General features: G+C 39.4%; 1 protein-coding gene across 6 annotated transcripts in view; it reads right to left on the reverse strand.

Moving 5' to 3' along the window:
* Nucleotides 1-27532, reverse strand: part of ptprsa (protein tyrosine phosphatase receptor type Sa) — a 190063-nt gene that overhangs the window by 75950 nt on the left and 86581 nt on the right. For 3 of the 6 annotated variants that reach the window (XM_062423802.1, XM_062423806.1, XM_062423801.1), the window contains exons 5-7: nucleotides 18812-19000; nucleotides 10818-10835; nucleotides 1474-1584 (exon numbers count right to left, since the gene is read on the reverse strand). In XM_062423802.1, the coding sequence (XP_062279786.1) occupies nucleotides 1474-1584; nucleotides 10818-10835; nucleotides 18812-19000 (318 nt within the window). The remainder of the gene's footprint in view (nucleotides 1-1473; nucleotides 1585-10817; nucleotides 10836-18811; nucleotides 19001-27532) is intronic. The other 3 variants (XM_062423807.1, XM_062423805.1, XM_062423804.1) reach the window with 1 other exon arrangement.

Here is a 27532-nt window from a genome sequence, read left to right on the forward strand (position 1 = left end):
AATCAAAGGAACTACTAAACATCCCAGTGCTGTGTTAAAAAAGTGTTCCCATTATAGGTATTTAATGATTCCTGTTGAGTTCTTGACCATAATTTGCCATAAACCTTTTAATTTCTACCATGCGGTAGATGAGGAGCAAGGTTGATAGCTGCTTGACAACAAGTGTCACTGCATCACATCGGAGACAGTATGAGCCTCCAGGATGAATGCTGACAAGAGGACACAGTAATCTTGACGAACCATTTTCTAGCTTCTGCTCTACACAATTGAATTTTTCTTTCCCATGCAGCTACTTCACAGGGTATGATAATAGCAATAATAATGAAAAAGCAGCTCCCTGACCCATTTTATAATGTCAGAGTAGTGAATTATTTATTGGGAACAAAGTTATTTGGTACACAGCAGAGGGAACAAACTGAGTAGATACCGAGGCATCTTTATTTAATATGCACAATATAAATAATACATGTCGAAAATGCAACTGCTTCAATTTATTAAAGCCCCCTCAACAGGGAGTCATTGTCATTTAGCATTAGTGGTAGAGGGTAGGCTTTTGTCCTCATTGCCTGTTTCATATGAAACTCAACTTTCCCTTTGACTGATTGTTTTTCATATCTTCACTTTGCTGGAACATGCCAGCCAAAATTACTACTGACTGTAAAAGGCTTTAAAGATAATACCCCAGTGCAGAAACAGGGGAATACTATGGATGTATGCTCCAGAACACCATGAAGAAAACATAGAGGGAGTGTACCATTCATAATCTATGCGATAGAGACATTTTTATGTAATACAGAGCAGCTGGCTGTTAACAGTCCTTGTCTATTAGTTCAGCAATGAAATCCTTTCCCCCTTAAATATGGAGAGGGTTAAGGGTTGAGATTTTGATTGGTGGACACTACTTCCTTGCCACTCAATCAAAATCAAGACTTACCGTTGTGCACCTGTACCTGGAAAGAACAAACTAATCAAAAGGAAGTTCTTCCCGACTCATTTGGGCTTCCATAACTTTGATGGAGGGGGAAACATTTGATCGGGCACACAATTACAAGTAAAAGGCGTCTCACAACCGATAAAGTGAAGACATACGGCTTGTTGTGCTACACATTTCCTTCCGAGTGAGTAGGGGAGGGCATTGAAAGACACAAAATGGAGCATAACATCATAACAGAGAAGAACATTAGTTGGTCAATTATAGTTTTACAGTTGGAAGTTTCAGTGCATATGAAATTACATTTATGGGCAGGAAATACTATCAATGCTAAAAGATTTATATCACTCAGGTAATACTATTTTGCAAAATACATGTTGTGCAAATACAGCTGAACTAGAATGAGAGCAATTATCATTTAAGCTCAACAGTAATGCCACTTCAAGCTGAGAAGGGTTAGGGTGCAGACATTTTTGTTAGTATGGGTGGATGTTTTTTGTTATTTTTTTTTGCCCTGGCTCTGGGGCTGGATTGCTCCCTACCTCGCACATAAAGGTTAGCAGGGGACGAGTAGCGCACGCCTTCCACATTAGACGCCACGCACTCGTACTTCCCCTGGTCTGTCTCCTCGCTGTTCTCGATCTGCAAGGCACCTGGGAAATGATAATATTCAACAAAGACAAGCAGGGAGGGGGAAGAGACAAAGAGAGAGAAAGAAAAAAAAAAAAGCCGGGAGGAAATGATTAGTCGATCTGTCAGTGACAGTGCATGAAGGAGTCAGACAATCTTCTTAATGGAGGGTATCTTGAATTTCTCAGGACCATTTCGCCAAGAACTGTTTCTCTCTACAATGCTAATGCATATTGCCATGACAAACTGGGTTCTTCTCCAGTCTCAGCCATCCGCAGATAAAAAGAGAAAGAATTAAATAAATAAAAGTGTGGACTGAATCAGTCACACTAAATTTGTAGCTATGCTGTTGTATAGAACTTTATGTATGACATGAGATCTCTTTAAATACAAATGCGGTAAGTGTGATGAAAGGTAATGGAGATTGTTGTTGAGATGGTTCTGAGTGAGATTAACACATCGTCCTTTGCATAGCACTCTCCAAGGGAGAGTTTGTGTGTGTTGAAGGAAGAGGGGTCATGGGAAAATATCCAGACATATAGTTCATGGCCAAATGAACACCACAGCCTGGTGCATAATGCAGCAGCCAAGCCGCTCTGCATTTCCACCGCTCAAATAATTACAAATCCTGTAATAACTACTTATCAGAATAATAAAATCAAATCAAAATCTTAAATATTGTAAACACATAACGGAAAAAGGAATTACTGTATATCCGTATTAACTAATATTCTGGTTACCATAGTGACAGGGTTGTTTAATTAATCTGTATTCCCTTTTGTGTGTTTTTGTTAATACTGACCTCCACAATTTGAGGACATTCTTCATTTTTTCTTAATTAATTTAATGTTTCTCTGTTATTTTCACCATTTTGGTCACTGTCATACTTATGGGTATAATGTTTCATATGATCCCTTTTGGGATTATACGTTTCTAACAGAGTGTATTCCGTATCCCTTTCTCTTGTATTTGCAAATAAACTCCACCTAAATGCTTGGTAGCAACAGTGGAGAAGGTGGGGGGATGGAGGAGGGGGGGTGAAACAACGGGCGTCAGATCATTCCTCGTTAGAGCGCTGTTGACGGCACTTCCTGATGATATCATTAGGGCTTCTGGCTGGCTCAGCAGACAGATTGCAGCCCAGGCCTCCCTGACAAACACAGCACCATCGCTCGTTAGCGTTTAGCCAGGAAGGATCAATACGCCAGCCGCTGCCCAGGATGCTTTGTAATATACCATAACCTACTCCATCAAATCAGCAAGCAGAGTGAACACAATGTTGTACAAGGCTACTATTCTGGAACATTGGTCTAATAACGCTTTTCAGCTGTACCACCAATGAGACCATCGATCCTGCTTAATTACAAAGATTAGTCATGCTTCCACCTTGGCCATGGCCTAACACTATAAGAGTATTTTACACTTTGGACTTGGAATTAAGATATCTATTGTTAAAAAACCCCACAAACAAACAAACAAAATAAAAAAATAAAAAAAGACATGAAGGTATAACAATCTATGCTCTTATTTTTTCCCTTCTTTTCATGTACCTCTATGGCTCAGATCATTCTCATTCCCCAGAGGGAGCTGTTTTTGGCACTGAGCTCATGATCCAAATGAAAACGTCTACCTGCAGAGTGCAGGTGGTGGAGTCTTCGCTCTGCATTTATGCAGGGACCTGATTTGGATCTGTTTGATGTGTGCTTGGAACAGCAAATGCCAGCCTGGTGGCAGGTGGGTTGGATTGTGCTCAGAAGCCTAGTGCCTCAACACCAGGGAGACCACAAAGTAAGGACTGTGTGAAGTTCAACGCTAGGTGGACGGTTCCAGAAAACTCTGCCAGGGGCCTGTCAGCCTTAGTCCCTGTGCTGAATTATAAAATCTTTGGAAGACTGAAGTTAATGCAGTTTTTTCAATGCCTCATAAAGTAGAATGCTGAAGGACTTTTGGTGTGTTAAAGCCCCCTTTTTGTTGACTCTTACCAAACAGTTTAATAGTAAGAATTTATCTCATTTTAATATTTTGTTTTATGTGTGCCAACTGTTATTTATAAATGTCATCTGAAGGTCAACACACAACTACTACAATGAGGATGGGTGACAGATAACAAGCCAAACTAAATTTGTCGAAAGCCAATTAAAACTAACATTGAATGCTGGGAATTGTATCTTCTGGCAAAAGAGAGAGAGCAAAAAGGAGGGAAAAATAGAGGAGTCTTTGAGGGGATAGAGGGAGTTTCATCTGTTCCTCACCATCTCTGGTGGAGGCTCCTTGCTAGGTGCTATTATCTATTGTTTCCAAACCCCTACCGGCTTCATTACATATTCTAGTTATTATTTCAAAGTGGAGCTGTGAAGAACACATAAAGACTCTTTCCACTGGTAGGACACAGAGAGAGGGAGAACAAGTAAGGCAGGAAAAAAGCAAGGAAGAAAAAGGCAGGGAGGAGAGGAAAGAGCGAGCGATAGGAGGGCGAGACAAAGGAAGCAAGACACAACAAATATAGAGGAACAATGAAAGAAGGAGAGCTGTGAGACACTGCTATTATTCATATAACTTACTTTTTCTGTCCTAAACTTGTCTATTATTATTCTGTATCAAAATTAAAGGAGATAAAATAATACAACAATATGTTTGCCACTTAACAAAGCACATACATTAGTCTTCTTGGGAAAATCTGATTTATCTTAAACTGGATTCACATTTGAAAATGAATTATAACAACAACAAAATACTAAGGAATTTAATTGTACCCACTAAACAAATGGAAGTAGCCCAGAGAGAGCCAGAGAAGAGGAACAGACAGAGAGAAAGAGCACAAGCAAAATAACAAGTTATTCTATTTTGAGCTGCTTTATGCTCCTCTCACGGTTAGATTCACACATATTGGTAATGCAATATCCTGCTGGTCTTATGTATGTGTTGTGCCACACTGTATGCTTTTCCTTTGAGTTGCATATCTGTTCTGTCCGTTTTGTAATTTCCACTATCCTGTCTCCAGCCAGTCTTCGCAAGAAAACATTATAGTAAAGGTCTGAAATTCAACCACTATGTTTACAAAAGGCATCAATATACAGTGATTTGCTAAGATGATTGTGCCTTGATAAGAGTGGGTTTGGTGGATAGGTAGATAGAAAGTGGATTTTGCTGCAGGACACTACTGTATGCTTCCTGCTCACAACTGTGAGCATCATGCCTCCAATTCCAAGTCTGGACATTTGCCATAAGAACAGAGATTCAAATGATCATTTTAACCCAAAACTGCTTGCCCTAACCCTAAACACGTGATTTTAAAGCTAAACCTAACCAGGCTTAACCACAGCATTGACACACCATACAATATAATGATCTTTTTTAACACTGATTTGTAAAGGTTTTGGAAAACTAGAGTGCATTACTACAGCTGCTAGATGGCACAAACGTAACTATAGGTTGTTTTTTCTATACTGAATCTTAGACCTATACAGTCATTTTTTTATGAGGATGTGTTGCCTACCTTATATGTTTTCCTTGATTTTCCGCTTTGTCCTTTGTTAACAATAAAACAAAGTTAATTTAAAGAAATGAATCTCATACATGTAATTAATGAACTTTGTAACCACTTAATAAAATGTACCACTTTCTTGGTTATCAGGCAGTCCATTTAAAGACTTATATTAGCATTTAATGACAACAGACCTCTAAGGGCTTCTAACATACTGAAATCAAAACTAACTGAACTTTGATGTCCTATCTTCAGCAGCAGCCTGCACATGCATGTGAACAAACAAAACAATTCCACTCTTTGAAAAACCCTGTCACCAGCATGTGTCTCTTTCCTAGCATTTCCTTTAAAAAAAAAAGATGGCTGTATCTGTGTTTTGCATAATTGCCCTCTGTCTGCCCTGCCAGCCTGTGGCACGACAGAGCGCAAATATCCATTGCCTTTTCTTTTTTTTAAATAAGTAAAATGGGAAACACAAGGGATGACATAAATGCTGAAAATTATCTTTCACAAGCACAATAAAACCCATGCACCAAGTCTGTTCACACAATGGACCTTTACTGATAAAAGACTTGCCTAGTGTCGAACAACAATTTACGGTGTCGCTGACAAAATAGCCATACTGTGCTTATTAAGTGAGTCCTCCATGAGGCCTAGTGTCATGTCTTCCCTTTCTCTAGCTGTGAAGTCTTATCACAAACACAATTAAAAGGACTTCTTAAGACCAGTTTGTTTTGCTTGATTTCATTAGGAAACATGAAAAGTTAACTATTCTGTTTGCCAAGAGATCGCACAATTAATAATAAACATGGTTAGTTAAACTGCACTTTATATGATATAAGCTCAAAATGACTTTCACACCATGCTATACTATGGTATAACACATTTTACCTTTAAGTCTAATGCAAAGTGAACCAAAATTAGACCACTATTTTACTTCCTACTTTATCTCGTCCAAGGACACTTAAAAAGGACACATGTTGAAGGACATGTTTGTGGGAATAAACTCCTAAGATCTGAGAATGTCCTGGGACATGACAGTCTCTCAATCCACTTACAGGCCACACTGACCATCAGTAAACTGCAGGAAGTACCGCCCCAGATGAGCAATAACTCGTGTTTTTCTGGGTCAAAAGAGAGCATACTGGTTTAATTCCTTCTTTCTGTCTTCTTTCATGATGTATGCTGCACCATTTGGGTTCAGGTGAAGAAACAGTGGCTGCAATTCAGGCCAATAAAGTCCCTGATAATAATGACATCACCTCCATGTGGACCAATTAGTCTCTATTCTCAGTCAAAGTGACCCTTCCTGCCCTCCAACACTCACAACCTCCAATCTCCACTGCTACCAACTCCTAGCTGTTTGCTCACTGCCTTCTTTCATTTGATAAAGAAGGCTGTGATGGGCAGTGGGTCTTGGACATTCGTCCCAGCTGTGACAGCTGCCCTGGTTAACAGTACTGCATGCCACAGGCTGATCTGATGAGGAGCATTGAGGTGCCAAGGTATGATAACAAAAAGACTGCGTGGGCAGAGTTCAACAAATATGTGCATGAGGGGCAATTCAGATTATGGAACAGACAGTCTTGCTGTGAAACCATTTAGAGTAGCTACTTTGTGCCAGTAAAATATCATTTTCTTATCAGAATTTTGCAATGATCTAGATTGCTCTTGAAGGCAGGGGTAGCTACATATCTATCCAACGGGAGTTATTTTACTGGATACTGGAACATTCCCTTGAAGACCTTCAATGTCCTTTCAGCAGTGGTACACCAGCAGAAAATGTCACGTCAGACTATATCTGAGTTTTAATAAAACATCAATAGTGACAAACCCACATATAGAACCAGTTTTAAAGTGAGAGTTAAGAATGGGGAAAACCAGAAAGAAGATGTAGAAGAAAGGAAAAAAGACAAGAAGGGATGAAAAGAGAATGTAACTGATGAGGAGTGTAGACCGAGAAAAAAAGAAAAAGAAAAAAAAAACAATCAGAGGGAGGTGTGAGGAAGAGTTAAAGAGACAGACAAGCACAGAAAAACAGAAGGACTGATGAGGGGACAGAGGGGAAAAAGAAGTGAGGAGGGGCTGGCATGGATGATTAATTTCAGAAAGTGCCTGAAGCCGTGGTCTGCCCACCACTGTCGCTGTTTTGTAGCAGCTTTGCCATGTGTACCCCCCCCCCAGTCCCACTTGTGTAATTCAATTAGTGTGCTCCAGCGGGCCTTGATTGATTTCTTTAGGCGATCAACAAAATGGCTGGCCAAGTCTCACATTTTGTTTCCTCCCTCTTGCTCCTTCCACAGGCCAATCAGGCCTGCTGGTGGCACACTATTCTTTACACTATTTTATCTCTTTTTCAGTTTATGTCTCTCATTAATCCCTCATTTCTTATCCCCTCTCCTGTCATTTCCACCCTACCCCCTCATCCAAGCACTGCTCACTAAATCTCTACTACAATGTAATCAAAACTCAACTACCATAAATGAATTCAACTCACTGAGATGCACAGAAGAGTAAACAAATAAAACATTGTATATAAAATATTTCAGCAAAGTTAACAATTCAGGAATTATTATAAATTAGTAAAACATATCTTCATCATGTTTTATAAAACACAAAAACTACAAGATTTATGATGCACTACAATAGAGGAATGCTGTCAGGTCACAAGTGCCTTTGTTGACGATACTAATAAACTTTAAAACAGCAAACAAACTGGAAGTGACAAATTACACACCACGTTTGTATTTTCACACATGTATAAATACTATAAACCAATTAGAATTATATTTCCATGGCTGGTGCATTTCCCTATTTTGCAACAGGGTTTTCATACAAACGTCCCACAACAACTCTGCTATTGCTGTCAGTAGTTAAATATAGAGAGCGACAACAGGCAGGAAGTTACAGATTTCAGTTTTGATCTGCAGCTTTAAGAATCACACAAAAGAGAAGATAGCCCATTTGACCACACAGCAGCTAAGTCAGGACCTGCGATTCTCTCTCCCCTTCTGTCTGTATCCTTGCTGTCACTCGGGCAAGCTCTGCAACCACCCCAAGGTCATTCTACTGTGATCGCACCAGCATGGGGCCGCACATGTGATGCCATTGTTGTCAGTGCCCATCTGGTGGCTTGTAACGCTCCCATGAAATCAGTAATGACACAGGTAGGGAGTCCAGCTACCTTCCTACCTATCGCTTACCTCTTGGCCAGCACCTGTGCAGCTTTGTATGAAAGTAAAATGTATGCACGTTTTACATTTTGGGAATTGGTTTACACAAAGTGCCGTACAACAATTTAGCAGGAGGATGAGTGGTGTCTATCCTAAAAACCAAATTAAATTTTCTGGTGTGGGAAGGGCATGCTTAAAAGAAGATGGAAGGACAAAATCTTTTTTTTTTTTCAAAAAGGTTGGTGCGGAATTGGCCAAAAAACTTTAATTTAACAACATCCATCCCCCTCATCTCTTAATCCTTTCTATTTCCAACCTTCTTGTTGATGTGTTTTTGTCTGTGCAAACAAACCACTTGTATCATTGTAGCACACCTTGATCTCAATTACATTTTCATCTACTCATAGCTTCTATACTCTGTTTTCTCTCTACATAAGCATCATACACCCTGGATGGTGAGTCAGTGTCTGCGTGTGGTAACGGGTGGGGAGAAATCACCTCTTTCAGGCCACTTATCTCATTATGCAAATGCAGAGTTCATAAGTCACGCTCACATTTGTTCACCACAATATGATTTATGAAACCTTCTCATTCAAAAAAAGGAGATGCAGGCTGGGCTGGGTTTGTTGATGTTGGCCATGAGTGAGGGCTTTAATGGTTGGAAGGGTCTGAATGTAATCTTAAAAAACCCATATGTGGATGAATATGTTATATATGTTATAATAATACATTATAATAGTTGAAATATATGTTGTATGTTATATGGATATGTATGATAACACACTGCTGTTGAGAGATTAGGGATGGGTATGCAGAACCAGTACTAAATTAGTACCTGTTCCTGACAGGAGTCAGGAACAGGTACAGGAGTCAGGAACCAAGTCTGTACCAAAATATATATAAGCTCCTGGACAAACAGTGCTGCTATTGGTATGTATGCAATGTTAATTCGCTCTAACATAACTGGCATTTTCTAATTCCTAACCATCACCTAATGATGATGACGCTGCCAGTGTCAGGTGATTAAATTTGACATTGTGTAACTGCGTGTTTACATTTTTTGCTCTCCAGTCATGGCTGACAGGGCAAAATGTTCAATGTCAAAAGTGTAGGCTCACTTTACTCATCTCAATGTAAATTCAGCTAAATGCAATATATGTATTTCTAAAAGTAATAATACGATAAGTGTTGAATCTTTTCAGGTCTTTCATGTCATGCCTTTATTTTTTGCATCAAATTATGGAGAGTAGTATCAAGAAGTGAATCACCATGTATCAACATTACCATCAACATAAGCATTATCAGTATCAATACTGGTATCAATAAAATCTTATCGATACCCATCCCTGTTTGGGATTCCTATCATGTATGGCTTGTTCTGTATGAAATGGTTCAGGATGGAGGACCTTAACCTTACAGATGGAGCTTTATTGTCAAAATGTAGCTGTTACAAACTGTTGTAAAACAAAAAGCATTTATACCATCCCCTTGAATACAGGGGATATACAGTACATGGCAAACTGAGATATTCACTTACCTGCTCAGCCTGTGAAATAAAAGCATTGTGCAACAAAACACTGAATCACAACAATGAATCAACTGGGGGAGAATGCTTCAGCAGCAAAGCCTGGTAGATAATTACAAGTGAAAGTTTAATTGTCCAGGGAAATGAATAAATGAGGGGAGAAGAAGAATTATTTGAACAAAAGCTTTCGTATAATTCATGAAGTCACGCTACTTTGGCTCCTTTTTCTGCCTTCATGTCCTCAAATTCATCCTCTGACATTAGAAAAGCTGTTTTTGGTATGGTCAAAGGGTGTAACTGCTACCATTTTGAAAAGGTGGCCATTGGACCCAGCAGCTTCCCTGATTTAGTCTTCGTAAGGTGCTGTGTCGTAGAATAACAGAAAGGGAGGGAAGTAAATCAAATGTAATTAATGCTTCCTCATCTACATACTGTATCTCCAGCTTCTAGTGGTGAACAGAAGGATGGAGAGGATATCAAAGCAGAAAATGAGAGGGGAGAAAGGGGGTTGCTATGATTGTGTTTACAGTATTCATTAGCTTGGCCTTATCAACAAATAAGACCACCATTATCCCCCAACTACCCAATACCAATCACCAGCCCCATGTCCAAATGTCAGAGGCGCAAAGCAAACAACATGCCTTGTAATTACTCTCCCCATCCCTCCCCACGGTTTTCAACCTTCCCAATCCCGTACAACCTGCTGGCAACACAATTTGAATTGCTAGGTAGTTTCCTGACAATGATGAGATGGAGGAGGTAGGAAGACACAAACGTAGAACGCACACAGATGAGGAAGAGCTGCACATTAATGAAGACATGAGACATGGGAATTTGAAACACGTATGATCACGCTAACAAACAGTACTGTATGTACAGAGCACACAGAACACAAACACAGATGAGATATATTAGTAGAGAGAAAAAGTTTGTAATTGCTTAAAAGGAAAGACCACTGGATATTGATCTTATATAATCAGCTGGGTGGAGGAACAAGTGATTATGTCTGATTATGTTTCAGTTTAAGTTGTTTTGTTTTTTTTCTTTTTTAATTGTGATGGTTAAACATCTTACCTCGAATCGGGGTACCCTCTGGAGGAGAAACAAAAATGAAGACACAACATCAGTTTAGTTAAAGGTTAATGTTAGTAATAGTTAGGAAGAGTTATTTGGGTTGGAAGGTGGATAACTGGAACTAAATTATAAAACCATTAGGTAATCTCTTATAGGGCTTTAAGAGATAGGGCTTTTTTCATGTAGGGGAACAAAAAAAGAAAACAATACCTTACATTGCTGGTATCACAAAGGAATTGGGAGCTTTATATGACTGGCACAGTCAATGATCTTATGCATTTTTTTCATTTTCCCCCCTTCTTGCCTTAAATATATTAAGAGGGGAAACAACGCTTCATCTGCAGAGCTTAAAACTTAAGGTTTTGGCATGTGTTTTATCATGACTGCAGCTCTGGGTGATTAGATGGAGATTGGGTGATTTGACATCAAGTTGATATGGATTACTCCAGTGGCAGAAGTCTTTTCCCAGCCAATTGACCTTGAATTAGAGGTCAGGTCAGTTAAGGATGCCACAATTCTATACCTGGTATTTACATTACAAACTTGCTAAAGGGAGGAATGGAGTCTCCATTGAACTAGAATTTCAGACTGTAACCTCAGGCAATTGCAAGTTAAATCAAACAGATTGAAGTTTTTATTTATCCTACAAGTCATAACCTGCTTAACTGCAGCAGACAGACTCTTCGCCTCAAGGTTCATCCCTCCTACTCGGTCATTCAATCTTCTGTCTCTTTCCGTTGTTATATTTCACTGTGTGTTGTATGTTTCTTTATTCTTTGTTTATTATGAGTCTGTATTGCGTTACATGCCTGCCTGCAAGCCAAATGTCCCATTAGGAACAATGAAATACTGAGGTTATCCAGTCAGTCGCTGGGTCATTGCTGATATGTGAAACACATCCCTTATAGGCAGAGCTTTGGTGTCGGTAGGGGAGCCAGCTTAACTACAACCCCCTCTCTGCCAAGAATTAAACTGTCCTTCTGCTCTTGGGTTTCTGTCTCCGACATTGTTTTCTCACTTTTTCTTAACTCCTTTTCCTTTTTCTTACTTAATCTGTTCCTCCATTCTTCTCTTTCTTTATCTGACTATACCCTAACCCTTTCTGTTAGTGTTTCTATGTCTAAATCCAAGTATGACTCCTTACGACAATGTGCCCTTACCCATCCTTTGACAATGCCAGCAGGGTAGCACTAGCCCAGAGGAGGTGCACTACCTACCACTGAAGGCCTCCTTGTACTGAGCTGTGGGTCAGGGGTAACTACTATCCATTTAGCCTAACACTACAGGCCTGGACCCTGTGTGTGTGTATGCATCCTTAAACAAACCTTCACAATATCAAACCTCCTATCAACTAGCTGAACCAATAAAGCAAAAACACCTACCTAATAAATAAATAAAATCAAGAAAACATGGTGTTTAAAATGTAAAGTGTAATGTGATGCTGGCAATGTTCATATCATATATGGTACATTAAGGGGTGTGGGCAGCTAGGTAGGGGGATGAAATCTTCAATACCTTCTGGTCAGATTGCTGCTGCAGCTCTGCATACAGAGGTGTCCTTTGTGATACCAGCAGGTAGGCAGCAATCACTGAGATTGAAGTTCTGCCTGGTTTGCAATGCACCTAGGTGGATTAATTTCCTTTAGAGTTGCTGTGCACTTTGTTGTTACACTGTGCTCTTGCATAAATCTTAAAAATATGTGACTGAGTATATGTTCATACTCTGCATTTGTTGCCCTTAACCATATTGTCATTTAAAATAATTACTTTTATAATTAGATTTATTGCTACAAATGTCCACAGTGTCGGATAAAAGTGAAAATGTATTTCAGAGTCAGATCAGATCATTTCTATGAAAAATTTTAGATATGTAAAGATTACTTTATTTTTGACTATTTGCAAAGTTTTTGTATTCAATAATCCACCCGAGAGGACTGTCATTATTTAGTATCCATAAATGGTGCACTATATGCATAGCTTTGCCACAGTGATAGTTTAGAATCATTGAAAAACCAGACAAAACAACAGTGACATTTTAATTATTTCCGCAACCATTTTAGAGACCACATAATCATGGGTAATCACAAGACAAAGGACAATGGGGCTCTGGGAAGGTTACATTGTTAAGGAGTTAGAGTTTGATTAGAGGCTGCAGAAAGCTGTTGGTTTATTTTTCTTTAGCTGATATGAAATTTTAGTTGGGAGTTAAGGGGTTATTCGTTAAAGGTTGGGTGAGGTGAAGGTCAAAGTTAGGTTAAGGTTAGGATAAGGTTAAGGTTAATAAAGCAGGTTTGTAACAGGAAAGGCCATCACCTGTGGACCTTATTATATTAGTGACAAAAGAGGGACTGCAAAAGAGGGGGGGGGGGGGGGGAATTAATGAGAGGGGTGAGGGATTAATAGATAGAGGTGGTTCAGCTCAGAGGCATTGGTTCCCAAAAAAATAAATAAATAAATAAATCTCAAAATAAAATGAGAGGGAAATGAGGGGTCTAGGCCATTGGAAATTCTCATTTCTTAATAATAAAGCAACGTGAAGAGATAAAAATGAAGCCTAACCAAAGACTTGACCATGCAGCTGGGTCTGCAGTAGCCAGCTAGTATTCAATTACTGTACAATATCAAATCCACCTGTATTACGGGCACACAACCTAATGGCCATAAGCTCCCCTTCTAAGCTTTAGTCAGCCAGGGGTTGATCAGCTTATGGTGACAATGACCTAAATGTACTTCAACAGGCCACTGACCTCCTCGCATTATCAGATGCAACATTATTTGCTCCACAGACCACCCCAGCTGTTTTGTTAAACAACCCTCTGAATATATTAAAAAATATTATTGAAGGATGTAGTCTGGCCAGAGGCAATCTGGCCAGAGATGTTGCCCATCTGTGTGTGAGGCGGCTGGGGTTGCATGATTGGCTCAGTGTCAAAGTCTGACCACCCTCCAGAGTGTGTCTGGCTGACCTTCTCATCCTAGTGGTGTCGCAGCAGGTCTCAGGGCAAACCTGGCTGTTGTTGCCACATCTGCAGAGGTCCTAGCTGCTCCCTGCAGAGCAGCTTTGATGCCAACAAATTTGAGCAATTTCTTGCACATTTCAGATTAAGTGTAATTGAACTCGTGCATGATTCACACTGGAATGTGCATACATCTGTGTGTTAAGGAGCCAGCCAATGTCAGGTCATGATTTTACACCTAAAAGAAAAGAAAGTCCTTATTATTTATGAATATGCCCCCCTCCCCATCCTCTCACTGTCTTTCTGGCCTCTGGTTAATTTGTTCTGGCTGACAAGGCCAGCAAAGGCCTGGGGTCAGCAGCCACAGGGACTTGGGGAGAAATGTCAGGCTCCCTCCACACCTCTAGAGGACCTCCTCAGGGGACCTTCACACAAATATCACTGCCCCACCAGCACAGCATGGTCTGGCACATAAGGAACCAGTCAGCCAGCTAGTCAGTAAACAAGAACTAGATACTCCATCTTCCAGTTTATATATATATATATATATATATATATATATATATATATATATATATATATATATATATATATATATATATATATATATATAACCATTTTGTAATAAGATGTTGTCTTTTGTGTTTAAGAGGGAATAATCTAGATTTATACATGTATTTCATAATCACGCAGAGTGTGGTCCCATAAGGTAGGTACAGGATTCGTTTGCAGTAGCTGGAGAGTACGTTTTTGAACTCTTGTTTGTCACCACTTTCCCTTTCTCCTCCCCTTCTCTTTCCAGAACTCTGTGTTTTAAAAACATATATGGTTATCTCAGAGTTACCTCCAGAGGCTTAAGTGTGTGTCTGCAGCAAAAGAGCAAACCGCTAACCCCCAGGAATTGCCAACAGCTATCTGATCAACTGTAGAATCAGAATAAATACCCACTGAAAGGCTGCCAAAACTTTTACATGCCTTCTGTTTTAGGATTTTTGAAGTGCATTTTCATTGAAAAAAGGAGAAAAACCCTGAACAAATACTAAATACTTTGAGACCCAAGATGGCTACTCAAAGTGCTAAGGACATAAGAAGATGGCAGCCTAGGAGGCTTGAGAGAACAGGCCTTTTTCTCATCAGCATCAATCCTGCCTGGCTGCTGAATGAGCTTTCCAGCAAAAGGGCTACAGCAAAAAGAAAGCCCCTAAAGCTAACATTACCTTGCGAGAGCCTTGGTATTGAAACAAGGGAGAGCAATGTCCTTTCTGCCCTCCTACATAAACATATAGTTTTAACTGTAAGTAAAATATACTCAGCTTATACTGGCCGGTATTTTTGCAAAAAAAGTCAGGAGGAGTACAAAATGTGGCCAAATCTGACTATTACTTAGGCCCTCGCCCTCCAACATGACCATGGGCAATAGGGCCTTAGTTGGCGATATGTAAGCCAGTGGGGGATGTGGCCCAATTTGGCAAAATAAGAAAATGCTCTCCTGAGAAAATATTTGGCCAAGACCATAGGTTTGACCCAGCCCAAGTGTGGGATTGGAAGATTTGGCCATACAGCGCTCCTGCAGTGGCCTTCACCTGGAAAGAACTCAAGATTCTTTCAGTCCCTATCAGCACTTGCTGCACTTTCCAAGGGTATTTTTGGACCACAAAGTTGTTATTGTGAAAACTGAGGTTCAACTGTTTGTTTGACAATAAAAAACAGCCAGTCACATGCATCTGTGGAGCAAAGTGTTTGCTATATATCTTACTAGAAGCCTAAAAGCTCTGTAGGTTATGACTGCAAAGGAATAATTGTCTTGGATTCAAACAGAGTTCAATTATTTTCTCAAAGCCTGCTGTCTTGCAACACAGCAGAGAGAAAGAACTTGACGTGACAGGGGGCATCATCTATCTCAAATCTGGATAAAATGTTCAGGGAAAGTAAATAAGGCAACAACTTCTTCAAAAGTTACCTTGCATATGATACTTGAGACCCAAAATAGTCCAGTAAAGTTGCTAGAGTATAGTAAAACCTGGTTAAACTGAGCAGTTCCTAAGTGATACATATCATATCATTACTGCACATTAGCTTTAACATAAAAGAGGATGTTGCCTATGCCCCATATTAATAAAATGCTGCTGCTGCTGAAAGGTGGACCATGATACCTAACCACCTCTTTAACTTGTGCTGCTAGTTGTCCAATGTAGAGGGGGAGATAAAGTAGATAAAGTTGGCATCAGTAGGAGTATGGGCAAAACAAATGTAAAAGTTAATGATAAAAAGAAAAAGAACAGGGAACAAGTGGAAAATGAGGAAGGAGATGAAGGGGGTAAGGGGAGAGCAAGGGACACATGCATCTTGGAAAGTAGTTTAAATATGGCATCTGCTTCAAGGAAAGTGAGTGGGCTTACCAAACGTTTCTGAAAATCCCAAACAAAAAAGGAAAGTAAATAGAAAAAAAAGAACAACACAGTTCATTTTAGGTTAAGGTTGTAAGTGACTGCCACCCAAGAATTAAAGAAATGTTTAGTTGGGACTTGTGTCAAGCAGTATTTGAGTAGTTGTCATGTCACAAATTAAACCTTTTGTTGAAGATAAATTCTATTTGGAATTTATAATTCTAATTAGAGGTGTGTTTTTGTAATTTAAAAAAATTGTAAAATATAACAAATACAGTATTATTTTCCAGTTGTATTTTTAGGTGTTTCCCTTAAGTTTTAACTTGTGTTATGGGACACATCCAAATGGAATGTGTTGAAGACTGTGATGTGCAGTGAGACACATCTGAGTTTCAGACACAAACACAGACAAAACACATAGAGAGAGAACAAAACAGTTGTCTGTTTCATTTAGACAAGACAGACAAAGGCAATTGAAGAAGTCATGAAACACAAAAGATGATACAGAGGTTAGACGAGAGACAGGAAGCTGAATTCTTTTATCCATCATCTACAGTGGTTCAAAGCCCTGTTGACAAGTTTACCAGGTAAACCAAATTCAGAACAGAGCTGACCCTATGTACAACCTAAAAGATAGTGAAGCAGACAGGCTTACCAGAATTTACACCAAGAGCTCTATAATTTCTCTAAGTCTCTAAAAATCGCTGTCATCATCATTGTCTTTTTAACATAATGAAACTACAAACTGGCTTTTTGAATAATATCTGTTCGGGTTGCATGGTAGTAGTATAATACCCACATACTGCAACACCACAATTACCAAATACAACTGTATAACCAATGTCCTGATATTGCAATTATATGTGTGATTTACCAAGCAAGGTAAATCGATTAGCGCAATGATACAATTAACTTGTCAAAGAAATATTTACATTTTTTTGTGTCTGTAACAGCTCAAAAACCATGAATGTTAAATGTCTTCCCCTATTCTTTGGCATGGTACTCGGTATTAGTATTACTAGGGTAACATTGTAATATTGTGACAAAGGTGCACTGAACAGTTAAAGGTACCATGTAGATTTTTTTTTACTGCTAGTAGTGCTATGGCACATTGCTTTTATAAATGTCTCCTTCTTTTATCTAGATCATGCCCATGTATGAGGACACGTTTTACATTATTTCACTGATAGACAGTTGATATTCACCAAGAAATGTAGTAATGCCCAATCAAAGGCAGTGGTGAGGAAGACTGCTAGCAAGCAAACATGGATTAAAACACTGTACAATTTAAAACATTCAAATAACCTTCTTTGCTACTGTTTCATAAGGAAGGCAGTAGCACTCAACATGTTTTTAGACATCATGCACAAAATGTGTATTGGTGAGAAACACTGAATGTAAACAACCTTTGTTTGTTTCCAAGAACACACCACAGGGCACTTTTAAGTTTAAAGGCCTTAATTGTTCAGGAGAAGGCTAGCTGTGCAGAAAGATGAGCATGAAGGTGAAAACATTAAAGTTAGAGCTCTCCCTTATGGGGGCTCTTTGTCCTCAAACTAATGTAAGATGCACTGACTGACAGCCTTCTTCAAATGACTTCAGGAAGACATAACATCCCAAGAGGAGCTCAGGCCTCTCTGAACCAAAAACGGAATTCTTAGTAAATTGTACAATGTCATCCAAAAAGTCACACACATTTTGACAGAAGGTTTTGCTTTGAACATTAAAAGTCAAAAGTTTATCTCAAGACTGGAGTGCAACAGTAAGTTACAGATGAAACATCTAAAATTAAAAGCATTTCAGGGAGCTGTGGGCTTTCTGGATGTGGCAAGGCATAAAAAATTTGATGACAAATTGATTATTTTGAGTGCACAGCTCATGAGGACCACAACTGGGGCAGGAACTCAATGGCAATAGACTCTTTATTTAGTGGCGTCTACCCTGATTTACGTTTGCAGCAACAAATCAAATAGGAGTTATTGAATTTTTCGAATAGTGGCAAATCATTGAACTAAAATATCTACCCCTTCTTGCCCGGGGCCACTCCAGGGTCTGCTCTTAATTAGCTATATAATTAGACTTTGCTTTATGGGCCTCTCAGTAGGGTTTAATCAATCGGAACAAGACAACATATCCACCACCAAGTTTTGTCAGTAAAATGTGGACCTTGCCCTCATTGTCTACTATGACACAGTTTTGGGATGTTTTGAATAATTTGACCTCATTCACTGATGTTACACTCTGAAACATTACTTGTCATTTTCACCACATCTTGTGCATGATGATCTATAGTTAACATTAACATGCATGGTCATCACAATGGCTAAAATCTCTAACCTTTAAAATATCATATGACCCCTTAATTCTCCACTTGAAAGTAGTATGTTGTTCAAGTAATTGTTGCAGTAAGTGATGTGTTCATTACTATACAATTATGTTTGGTAATGAACACATCATAATGCGTGTTCCCAAACTGGAGATATGAATCTGTTGAAAAGCTCCCAAGGTGTTTTCAATCACACTTGTCACGACAATTTGGGAAAAAAAGAAAGAGCATTTCTGCCACATTAGTTGATGAACACAAAAGACAACCATGTTAACTATTGTCAAAAATGTCCTGGGAAGTGCAATATGTGTAAGCTTTCCTTACCTGAGCGTAGCTGTTTGATTCGCCCATTACTTGCACTGGGGTCAATGGGCAGGAAGTCTTTATACCAGGTGATTTCTGGGTCAGGGTTGCCACTGGCAGCACAGAGCATCGTAGCTGTTCGAGTACGCTCCACGACTTTGAGTTGAGGGCCCATGTCAATGTTAGGGAAGCCTGGTGGGAGTAGGTCCTCTGTGGAAAGAAGAAGAAAAACATGGATGCAAGTCCCATTTGAAGTTTTAATGCTTAAGCATTTTTGTATCATTTTGGTAGTCAGTAGCATTAAGTGATAACATAATAGTGATTCACAATTGAAAAACAAACAAACAAAAAAAACAAAAACATTTATGTACTTCAGGGCTTGCTTTTTTGCTCCTCTGAAAAACAATCGAAACATGACAGCGATATGATCTGTACTGTAAGTCTCAAGAGTTGTGGTTTAGGGTAAGATTTAAGCATCTTTGGCTGTTATTATTGCTGTTCATTAAAAAACCATAACACTTGCCAGCACTTCAACTTTTTTTTTTTTTATGACTGTGAAGACTGTGGTACCCTTGCAGCTAATAATAATGCATGATTGAGCAATCATTTCACTGTTAAGAGGTGGCAGTGTAGTGCACTCTGTGTTCATTGTTCTCCTTATGCAGACTCCCTGCTCTTTTGGGGCAATTAGTCCCATGGGTCAAAATGCCTGGCCTCTACCCTGACTGGAGCCAGAGCAGTGACTCATTCTTTGATGATGAGAGCCAAGGGGGAAGTGCACTGCGCAGTAATATGCATCAGAAGCCCAAGGCCACATTGTAACTCATAGAAGATTGACTGACTAAGATGCTGGCCAGTGGCACAGCAGAGGTCACTGGTCATCTGAAAAGCCAATGACCTCATGTCCACTCTGCAGACATCATGGTGGTGTTGTCGACACCCAGGGAGCAGTACATTTCGTAAAATTAGGACAGTAAGTTGAGTCACAGTTTTAAAAACTCAAAGCAACAACTAAAAGCAGGGTTGGTCCGTCTGCCTTTAATGAACAGAAAGGAAGAAATGTTCTATCTTACATTTTCTGATGAATACAAATAAAACTGTATGATCATCATTTCAAAATCTTCATTTTTGGCCAATGCTGTCTCATTTAATGTCATGAGAGTTAAGAATTTCAGATTAAAAGATGGCTACAAGATAGAGAGAATTTCAGGATCATGAATATTATTGATTAAAGGTTCTATTTGTAAGAATGAGAAATACCTTCTCATTAGTGACACCGGTGGCCATTTAGTGAGCTGCAACCAACATCCTGTTGCTCGCATGCGTGCACGCTGAGCCGCAGGTAGGCTCATCAAGCTGTAGCCAGGTGCAGTGCACTGTGGCTGGGGTTTTAATACAATTAATAGATGCAAACTGCTGCACAATTCTTGAATATATAACCTTTAAAATAGCTTATCTAATGCATCAGCTGTAAAAAGTTTTTATTCTTTAGTCACCAAGATTAATAAAGACAAAAACATTTTTTTTTCTTAAAAAAAAAATATACACATTTACATAATATACTGGGACTGTGTGGAAATGAGGTGTGGTGAGTTCACATGTATTCACGTTCAGAAATATTGAATCTTGGAAAACAGAAGAACTCAAACCTAAGTCCAGACAGGTTACGTCTAACTAAGGCTGACATCAGAAAAGCAGGATGAATATTTCAGTGCTAGGTTCAGAGAAGAACAGACATTGACACTGTTTTAGGCTCCATGCTGTATCCTCTCCATCGATTATTAATGATCACCCCTGTATGATCTTTTTATACCAAGTCCCCCTAAAGCTTAGGAAAGCAATGGCAAGTATACACTTCACTTAGGAAACTTCAGGACAAGACAGAGCAATATGTTCCCACGAAATCCCTCTTCTATGTGTCATCATTGATCTATGTAAAACACGCCATAAAAAGGTTCTGTACTCTCATATCCCTCTAGCTAGTTCTGCCTGTTGGTGAAGGATATCTACAAAGGGTAGGTCTGGCCTGCTCTCTAAGTGTTACATCTGATGTACTTGATGTTGCTGAGGCCTATCTGTGCTTCGCATCACATTAACCCTGCCTCCATGGTATAAAAACAGAGGCCTACACAGACTACAGTAATGAAGCTGAAAATATACACTGAGTAAGTGGGTTTGAGACTAATGAAATTAGGCAAGTGACAGAGGGAATCTGCCTGAAGGAGCAAGGGAAGGCAGAAAAAGCTGGGCCAACAAACAAACCAACCAAAACAGCAGTAAACAAGAAGCAGGGATGGCAGATTTATGGGGAGATTATGCTATCGTTACAGCTGCTCTGACCTGATACAGTACCGGCAGCCTTTCCTGAATAAATGGCATGTATGCTGGTTACTTACTTCCCCAGGAATGGAGTCTGATACCATCTTTCCCCCTGAAGCTTACAGGCTCTGTCGATAAAGGCGGCCATGCAAAAATAAATAGATCACTCATCGAGGGAGTGTTACTTCAGGGTTAGCCTGCCTGACTGTGAAGGGAAGAAGGCAACCAATGACATGGGTTGATAGTATCCTAGAATTCCCAAATGGCCAGTTCCCCATAACAGCGTAGCAATTGCATTTCTATGATGTGTACTGACTCTTCTCTGGGATGACAGATCTTCACAGGCTAAATAGAATCAATCCGAGTACACTATTTGTCAATGACAATGTTGCTGTTTATTTTGCCTACAGCAGCCTTTGTCACTTAGCCCAATAATAATCAAAATCAAAAAACTACAGTGCTATGAGAACACAAACTGCAGTTACAGACAAAATTGTGCCAAGGATTTTCTAAATATAATTTCACTTCAGATTTTTTTTCCCCGGATCATTCAATCACATTCAATTTTCTTTATCACTTTGCAAATCCTACTGGTAAAACAAGAACAAAGAAAATAATGTAACCATATCTGATTGTCACCTAGTTCAGAGACTATCAAAACAAGCTCCCTCATTAGTCCCACAACTGACTACTACGCAGATACATTGGTTTCAAAAGACACAACAGAGAATCTTAATCTTCCCAGCATGCAACTCGCCTTCTTTATTGGTCCACCTTGTTTTCTCAAGTGCTACAAAAGGCTTTTTGATGCAACCCATTGATTTGAAAATTGGTCCATGCTTGTACACTTGTTAGCTTATACTGATGTCTGGCATCTGGGCAGCTCAGCTTGGTATTTACTGCTGCTGTGATGTATAGTACTTAGGCAGCAATGACAAATGCCTTGAGACTGAGACCATTCTGTGAGTAATACAATGAAAAAAACATATATATATATAGGAACATACAAAAACACAAACAAAAAACAACCATATTCTTTTCAAAGTAGTCAAAATGATATAGACAGGCTTCAAAGGTCACAACGTGTTCATTGCATATATTTATTTGAATAGGCTTTCAAGTCATGTAATAGGAAGAACAGTGAAGTTATAGTGTGTAACTGTGGTGACAAGCAGCACATCTAATTTCCAATACATTCAACAGCTGGCTTGATCATCATGCTCCAATGCTAAGCCTCCTACAGGCCGCAGTTGACCTTCTTTTTTGTCATTCTCTTTGGCTTTTTTTGTGTTGGCTTGAGTGCCATCATTATCCATAATTGTCTTTAATTTCGCTTCGCCATTTAATATCATTACACAAGTGACAGGTGCAAAGCCCTTAATCAGCCTCCGGTTAGTTTAGCCACTGCCCGGCTGTTAATCTGCCGACTCATGCCTGCTGTTGTGTTGTGCTTTCTATCAGGCTAAATGTGGCCCTCTTAAAAGGTCCGTCCTTTAACTCTCCTAACTAATCCCATTTCCAGTGATTCACATCTCTTTTTAGCTAATATAAGTCTGGTAGAGACATAACTGTACCAAAGTCTTACAGATCTATACAAATGGGGTTTGGGATTATATGCCATTTGTTGGGCACTTTCACTGTTTCACCTAGTGAAAAGTGTAAAACTCCTACTGTTATGCTATACTCACTATTTAGCAGCATAATTACATTGTATTCACCATCTGTTGCACATACAATGTGATACTGTGTTATCAAATGTACTTTACAGCACTATGAATAGTATGTCCAACCAATGCTATACTGGGTGAACACTTAACCTTTAGGTCTGGCAGTTCCAGTGCCTCTGTCTACCCACTGACCTATACTAAGACTAATACCAGTATCTTTCATAATGCTTCTAACATGTTTTACCCAATTAGCTATATAGTATTACACATGACACTTAACCATAGTGTGTTACCATTCTGCTCTCACAATTACACTACACAAGGAAGTGAACCACTAACTGAATAAGTATCTTTATATTATCATATTTCATATGCTATCCATTTTATCTGGTGTCAACATTTCTGACACAGTACCTAAAATGCTGCTTGTTCTGAGCCGTCAATTATCTCACAAGGTGGAGAGAGATAGGGGAGGTAGAGAGAAAGAAAGATAGGTAAAACCTGACTGGCCGGGACTGCAGCAAATGCCGTCGGGTGCTTTGCTGTCCCCCGCACCTATTACTCATATTATTATTTTCACTTACTGAAATGATTTAATTTCATCAGCAGCATAATCAGGTTAACTGATTACCCAGCGCCACAGCACAGAGACACAGACTTTAAGCAGATCTGTGCATTAATACCACAGAGGGACTACCGGGAGACATAGAGCGAGAGAGAGCGAGAGAGAGCGAGAGAGAGCGAGAGAGAGCGCGAGAGAGAGAGAGAGCGAGAGAGAAAGACAATGATAAACATAATGGAAGAAAAACCAATGGCACACTCCCTTTCACACACTTAAATGTAATCTGAATAAATAGATGTTTAACTAATGGGCAGACTCAACTGCTCGGACTCTGGACAATGCAGTTTAATTTGCTCTGCACCTACACCACAGCCACAAATGTTAACATCAAACAAACCAGAGACAAGACACGCCTGATTTAAGAAGGACTGTGTGAAGTACAGCTGGGGTACACTTGGTAGTATTTTTCTGAAATGCATGAGGGCAAGAATGGTCTACACAAGTATATAATGACAAATAAAATGTTTGGTATGTTGACTGAATTTGGAATCAGTTTTCACATTATTTCCTCAAACGTCAGAGCCAAACAAGTCTATTGAAAGTGGTTTAATTGCCCTATTACTACTGAGTCTATGCCAATGTGGACCAAATATGTGATTCTAAGTGATTCTCATTCCAGTGAATGTAAGTTCAAGTGCTAGAAATAAGGTAAACATTTCCTCCTGACTCAGAGTTTTTTTGTACAGACAGAAGTCTATCTGTTTTTTGTTTAGTTTTTTCTTGTGAGCTTGGTTGTGCCGTGAGGTGTAGCAGATAAACCCTACCAGTTACTAAAAAGAATGTGTGTACTTTAGTTCAACCAAACATTACAGACGCCTGTTTCCTTTGGCAGCTTTCTTGTCTGTTGACAGTGGGAATTTTGTGATGATGGTATACAACCAAATCAAATGGAAGTTAAAGAAACTTTTGTTCTTTCCGTATCTTCTATGCATCTTTCCATGACATTCCCTGGAATGTATGACCGATGGGATCCATGTTGTGAATTGCTTGAGAAATATACAAAGGAATATAGGGGAACAGTGATACATTCCAGGGACAGAGAAGAATAGCAACACAGTGGAAATCTAATCACAGTGTCTCTGGCCCAAGCACCGATAGCCCTCTCCGGATAGCCATCTCAGCTGAATAATGGTTATTATACAGCTAGCACTCAACCTCTACCACTGCCACCACCCCACCCCCCCACCCCTGCTCTGTTCCCGGAAAGATGTTTGATGTCCCATTGGTATTCTCCACATCTAGCACATCTAGTCACCAAGGGCAACATTTACATCCAAATCTCCAACATACAACCGTAGAGAAACCTTCTTAAAGACCAGATGAGAGAAAAAAAGATCAGCAGAAAGAGATTTCACAAAAGAAGAGAGAGTGAGACAGGAAAAGTGAGGGACACTGAAAGTAAGGTAGAGAAAACAAGAAATAAAGAACTTTGCAGTATTCTTTATTGCTCTGCAAAATGAGTTTGTTGTTGGTCAGCTTTCTGGCCATATGAATACCCCAGAGGGTAAACCATATATTTGTTCTTGTTTTCTTGGTGTTTTATATGAATTTACAGAGGCCAGCAAGTTTACTTTTGAATATAAGGTAATTGTAATCTTTTTAGCTATCTGGAGCTGAGAAAACTAGTACAAATGTAGATTATGTTTGTACGTGCTGTGCATGTGTTTTCAGTTTTGTATATGGGTGCTGCAGATATTGTTAAGATGAATGTCCTGTAAGGTGAAGTTTATGAGCTTTATTGCCAAAGCAGCTGGGTGTTATGTTAAGTTGTCTTTGAATCATGCAGTTCGTACGCACATTGTTAGTGGTCAAATGGGAAAAATGCTAAATTGGAAATGTGTGAGAGTGACAGGAACTCTAGTCTGGAATACAAACGGACTGTTCTGACAGTTCTGAGCGTTGGCGGCTTGCGAACACTTTCCACGCCACCTCCAATTCTGAACAAAGCCCGTATTAGGCCATGTTCATAAAGCCATCATCACCACTGAGCTAAACAGCAAGGAGACAGCTTGTTTGCCAAAGAAAGGGAATGATAGCAGCCAAGAGGGGGATATGTTGGAGAACAAATGGCAGCAACCACCACAGGTAGCAGCTATGGTCACTGTTTTGTCAAATGTGAAAGTCAAAAGAATGAATGAAGTAAGGAACGGATGGCAAATGCAAGAAAAAGAGAAGACAATATAAGCCTTTTAACAGGTAGCACTTGGCAGGAATACATTTTTTACCCTAAGGCTAAGCAGGTTAATAATATGTAGCACAGGACATGATTTCCAGTGTATTATGGGCACAGAAGGGAACTATTTTCAGAACACAATGATTTGAATGTCTGCTTATTTATCAAAGTAGATGATGCATGGTACAAGTCCTATTTACTTACAGTAAAACATTGTTTGGTGAATATGAATGATCACATGGAAATACTTCTAACTAACCTAAAGGGTAATACCTCATGTGAGTATTGATATGTTTTTTTTTTTTTTGGTACTATTTTGATCAGAGATACATTTTGATTTAATCAATATACATTGTGTTAAGAGGAGTGGAAAGATTTGCTATTATTTGATTATATAACTTTCATTAAAACTCATGAATGAAATGAAGCTTCACTTAAAGTTGTAGCATATACTGCTGCTCATCTAATGTAGAAAAATGGGGATGTGTAGGAATTTTCATCATTCTTTTGTTACATTGATTTTTTTATTTGTTTATCACTTTAGCTAAGCACATATTTTTCAGCTGATTGAAAGGCTTTCTGACAGGTCTCTCCATAATAGGGTTCAACAACGTAGGCTCTACCTACAGTATGATTTTCAATGCTGGAAGCCAGGGTCCAGTCTTCCACAGAAAATGTACAATAGAGGCTGTTTCCCTGATGTGGTGAGCCACCATAATAGACACAGCACAGACAAGAGAGAGGAGTAATTGTCTAGGACAGCACCAACAATCCCCTGCCTGCAAGGAGAAGGGGTGGAGTGAAAAAAAAAACATAAAAGGGAAAAAATTCTGTTTTTCCATCCAAGCCTGTGGAAGTATATTGAGTTTCTCTCTCTCTCTCTCTTTCTGTCTCTCTGTCTTGTCAGGCTCCTGAGGCGTCTGGGGTAAGGCAGGCGAACTCCAGGGGAGACAGGAGATGAGGCTGGGGCCATTAAAGGAAGTGCCTCGCTGTAGAGAAACGTCAACCAGTCAGGTCAGGTTTAGTGGTGGGTGGCTTTGAGTGTGTGTGTGTGTTTCTGTAAAAGTGTGTATGCATGTGTTTGGGAGGGTGGGACTGTGTGGAGGCGCAGTGGGCACCTTGAAACCTGACGTCAGTTTACCACACTGTGTGGGTGGCAATGCTGCTGTACAGCATTTTAAAATGTGGACTTCTTCTGTTGTTTATTTGTTAGAGAGTTGTAAAGAGTGTAATTTATGCCATCTCTTTCAGCTTCAGAGAACAGCTATATTTTACCCACCTAAAACACAACCTTCGTTGAAGGTATATTGGTACATGAAGTGAGTATGAATGGTCCCGGTCATGCCCAGATCCAATTATTGTCTTCACAATTTAACACATTTCATGAAACCTGCTCTGAAAATGTTCCTGCAGAGAACTAGTAACATTTTTTTAAGTCTAATTTTAAAGCAGCCATGTCAATAGATGGGTCAAAGACATATACGGTTTTCAAAGTAGCAAAAAAATAAAACATCAAATACAGTTCCCTAAGAGGCTTTTTTATGTTTGTTGGAGTGTTGCCTATGCCCTTATATTAATTACACTCAAGAATAAAGCCAGTCATTAATCAATCATTGTTATTCATATGAATGTACGGTCATTTGGTATAACACCAAGTACATTTTAGGATGACTTTAATAACACATACAAATGTGTTATTAAAGGGGCATTTTGCCCATTTTCAACCAGTATTGTATCATTAAAATGTGGGTATAATGAACAATGTTAACTTTTTTTCATGTTGCCTACACCCAGACCTCCCTGTGTATTTGGCAGTAAAAGTGACCACATCATTTTTGGACCTGCCTTAGACTAGAACAATGTTTCATTTATGTAGGGGTGCCTTCAAGGACAGTAAAATTTGGGTCTGCCAAAACTCCCCTCTACCATGTTATGCTGGCAATAGGGAAAAACAGACACTA

This window comes from Scomber scombrus, chromosome 8 (genome assembly GCF_963691925.1).
Source record: "Scomber scombrus chromosome 8, fScoSco1.1, whole genome shotgun sequence".
Lineage (NCBI taxonomy): Eukaryota > Metazoa > Chordata > Actinopteri > Scombriformes > Scombridae > Scomber > Scomber scombrus.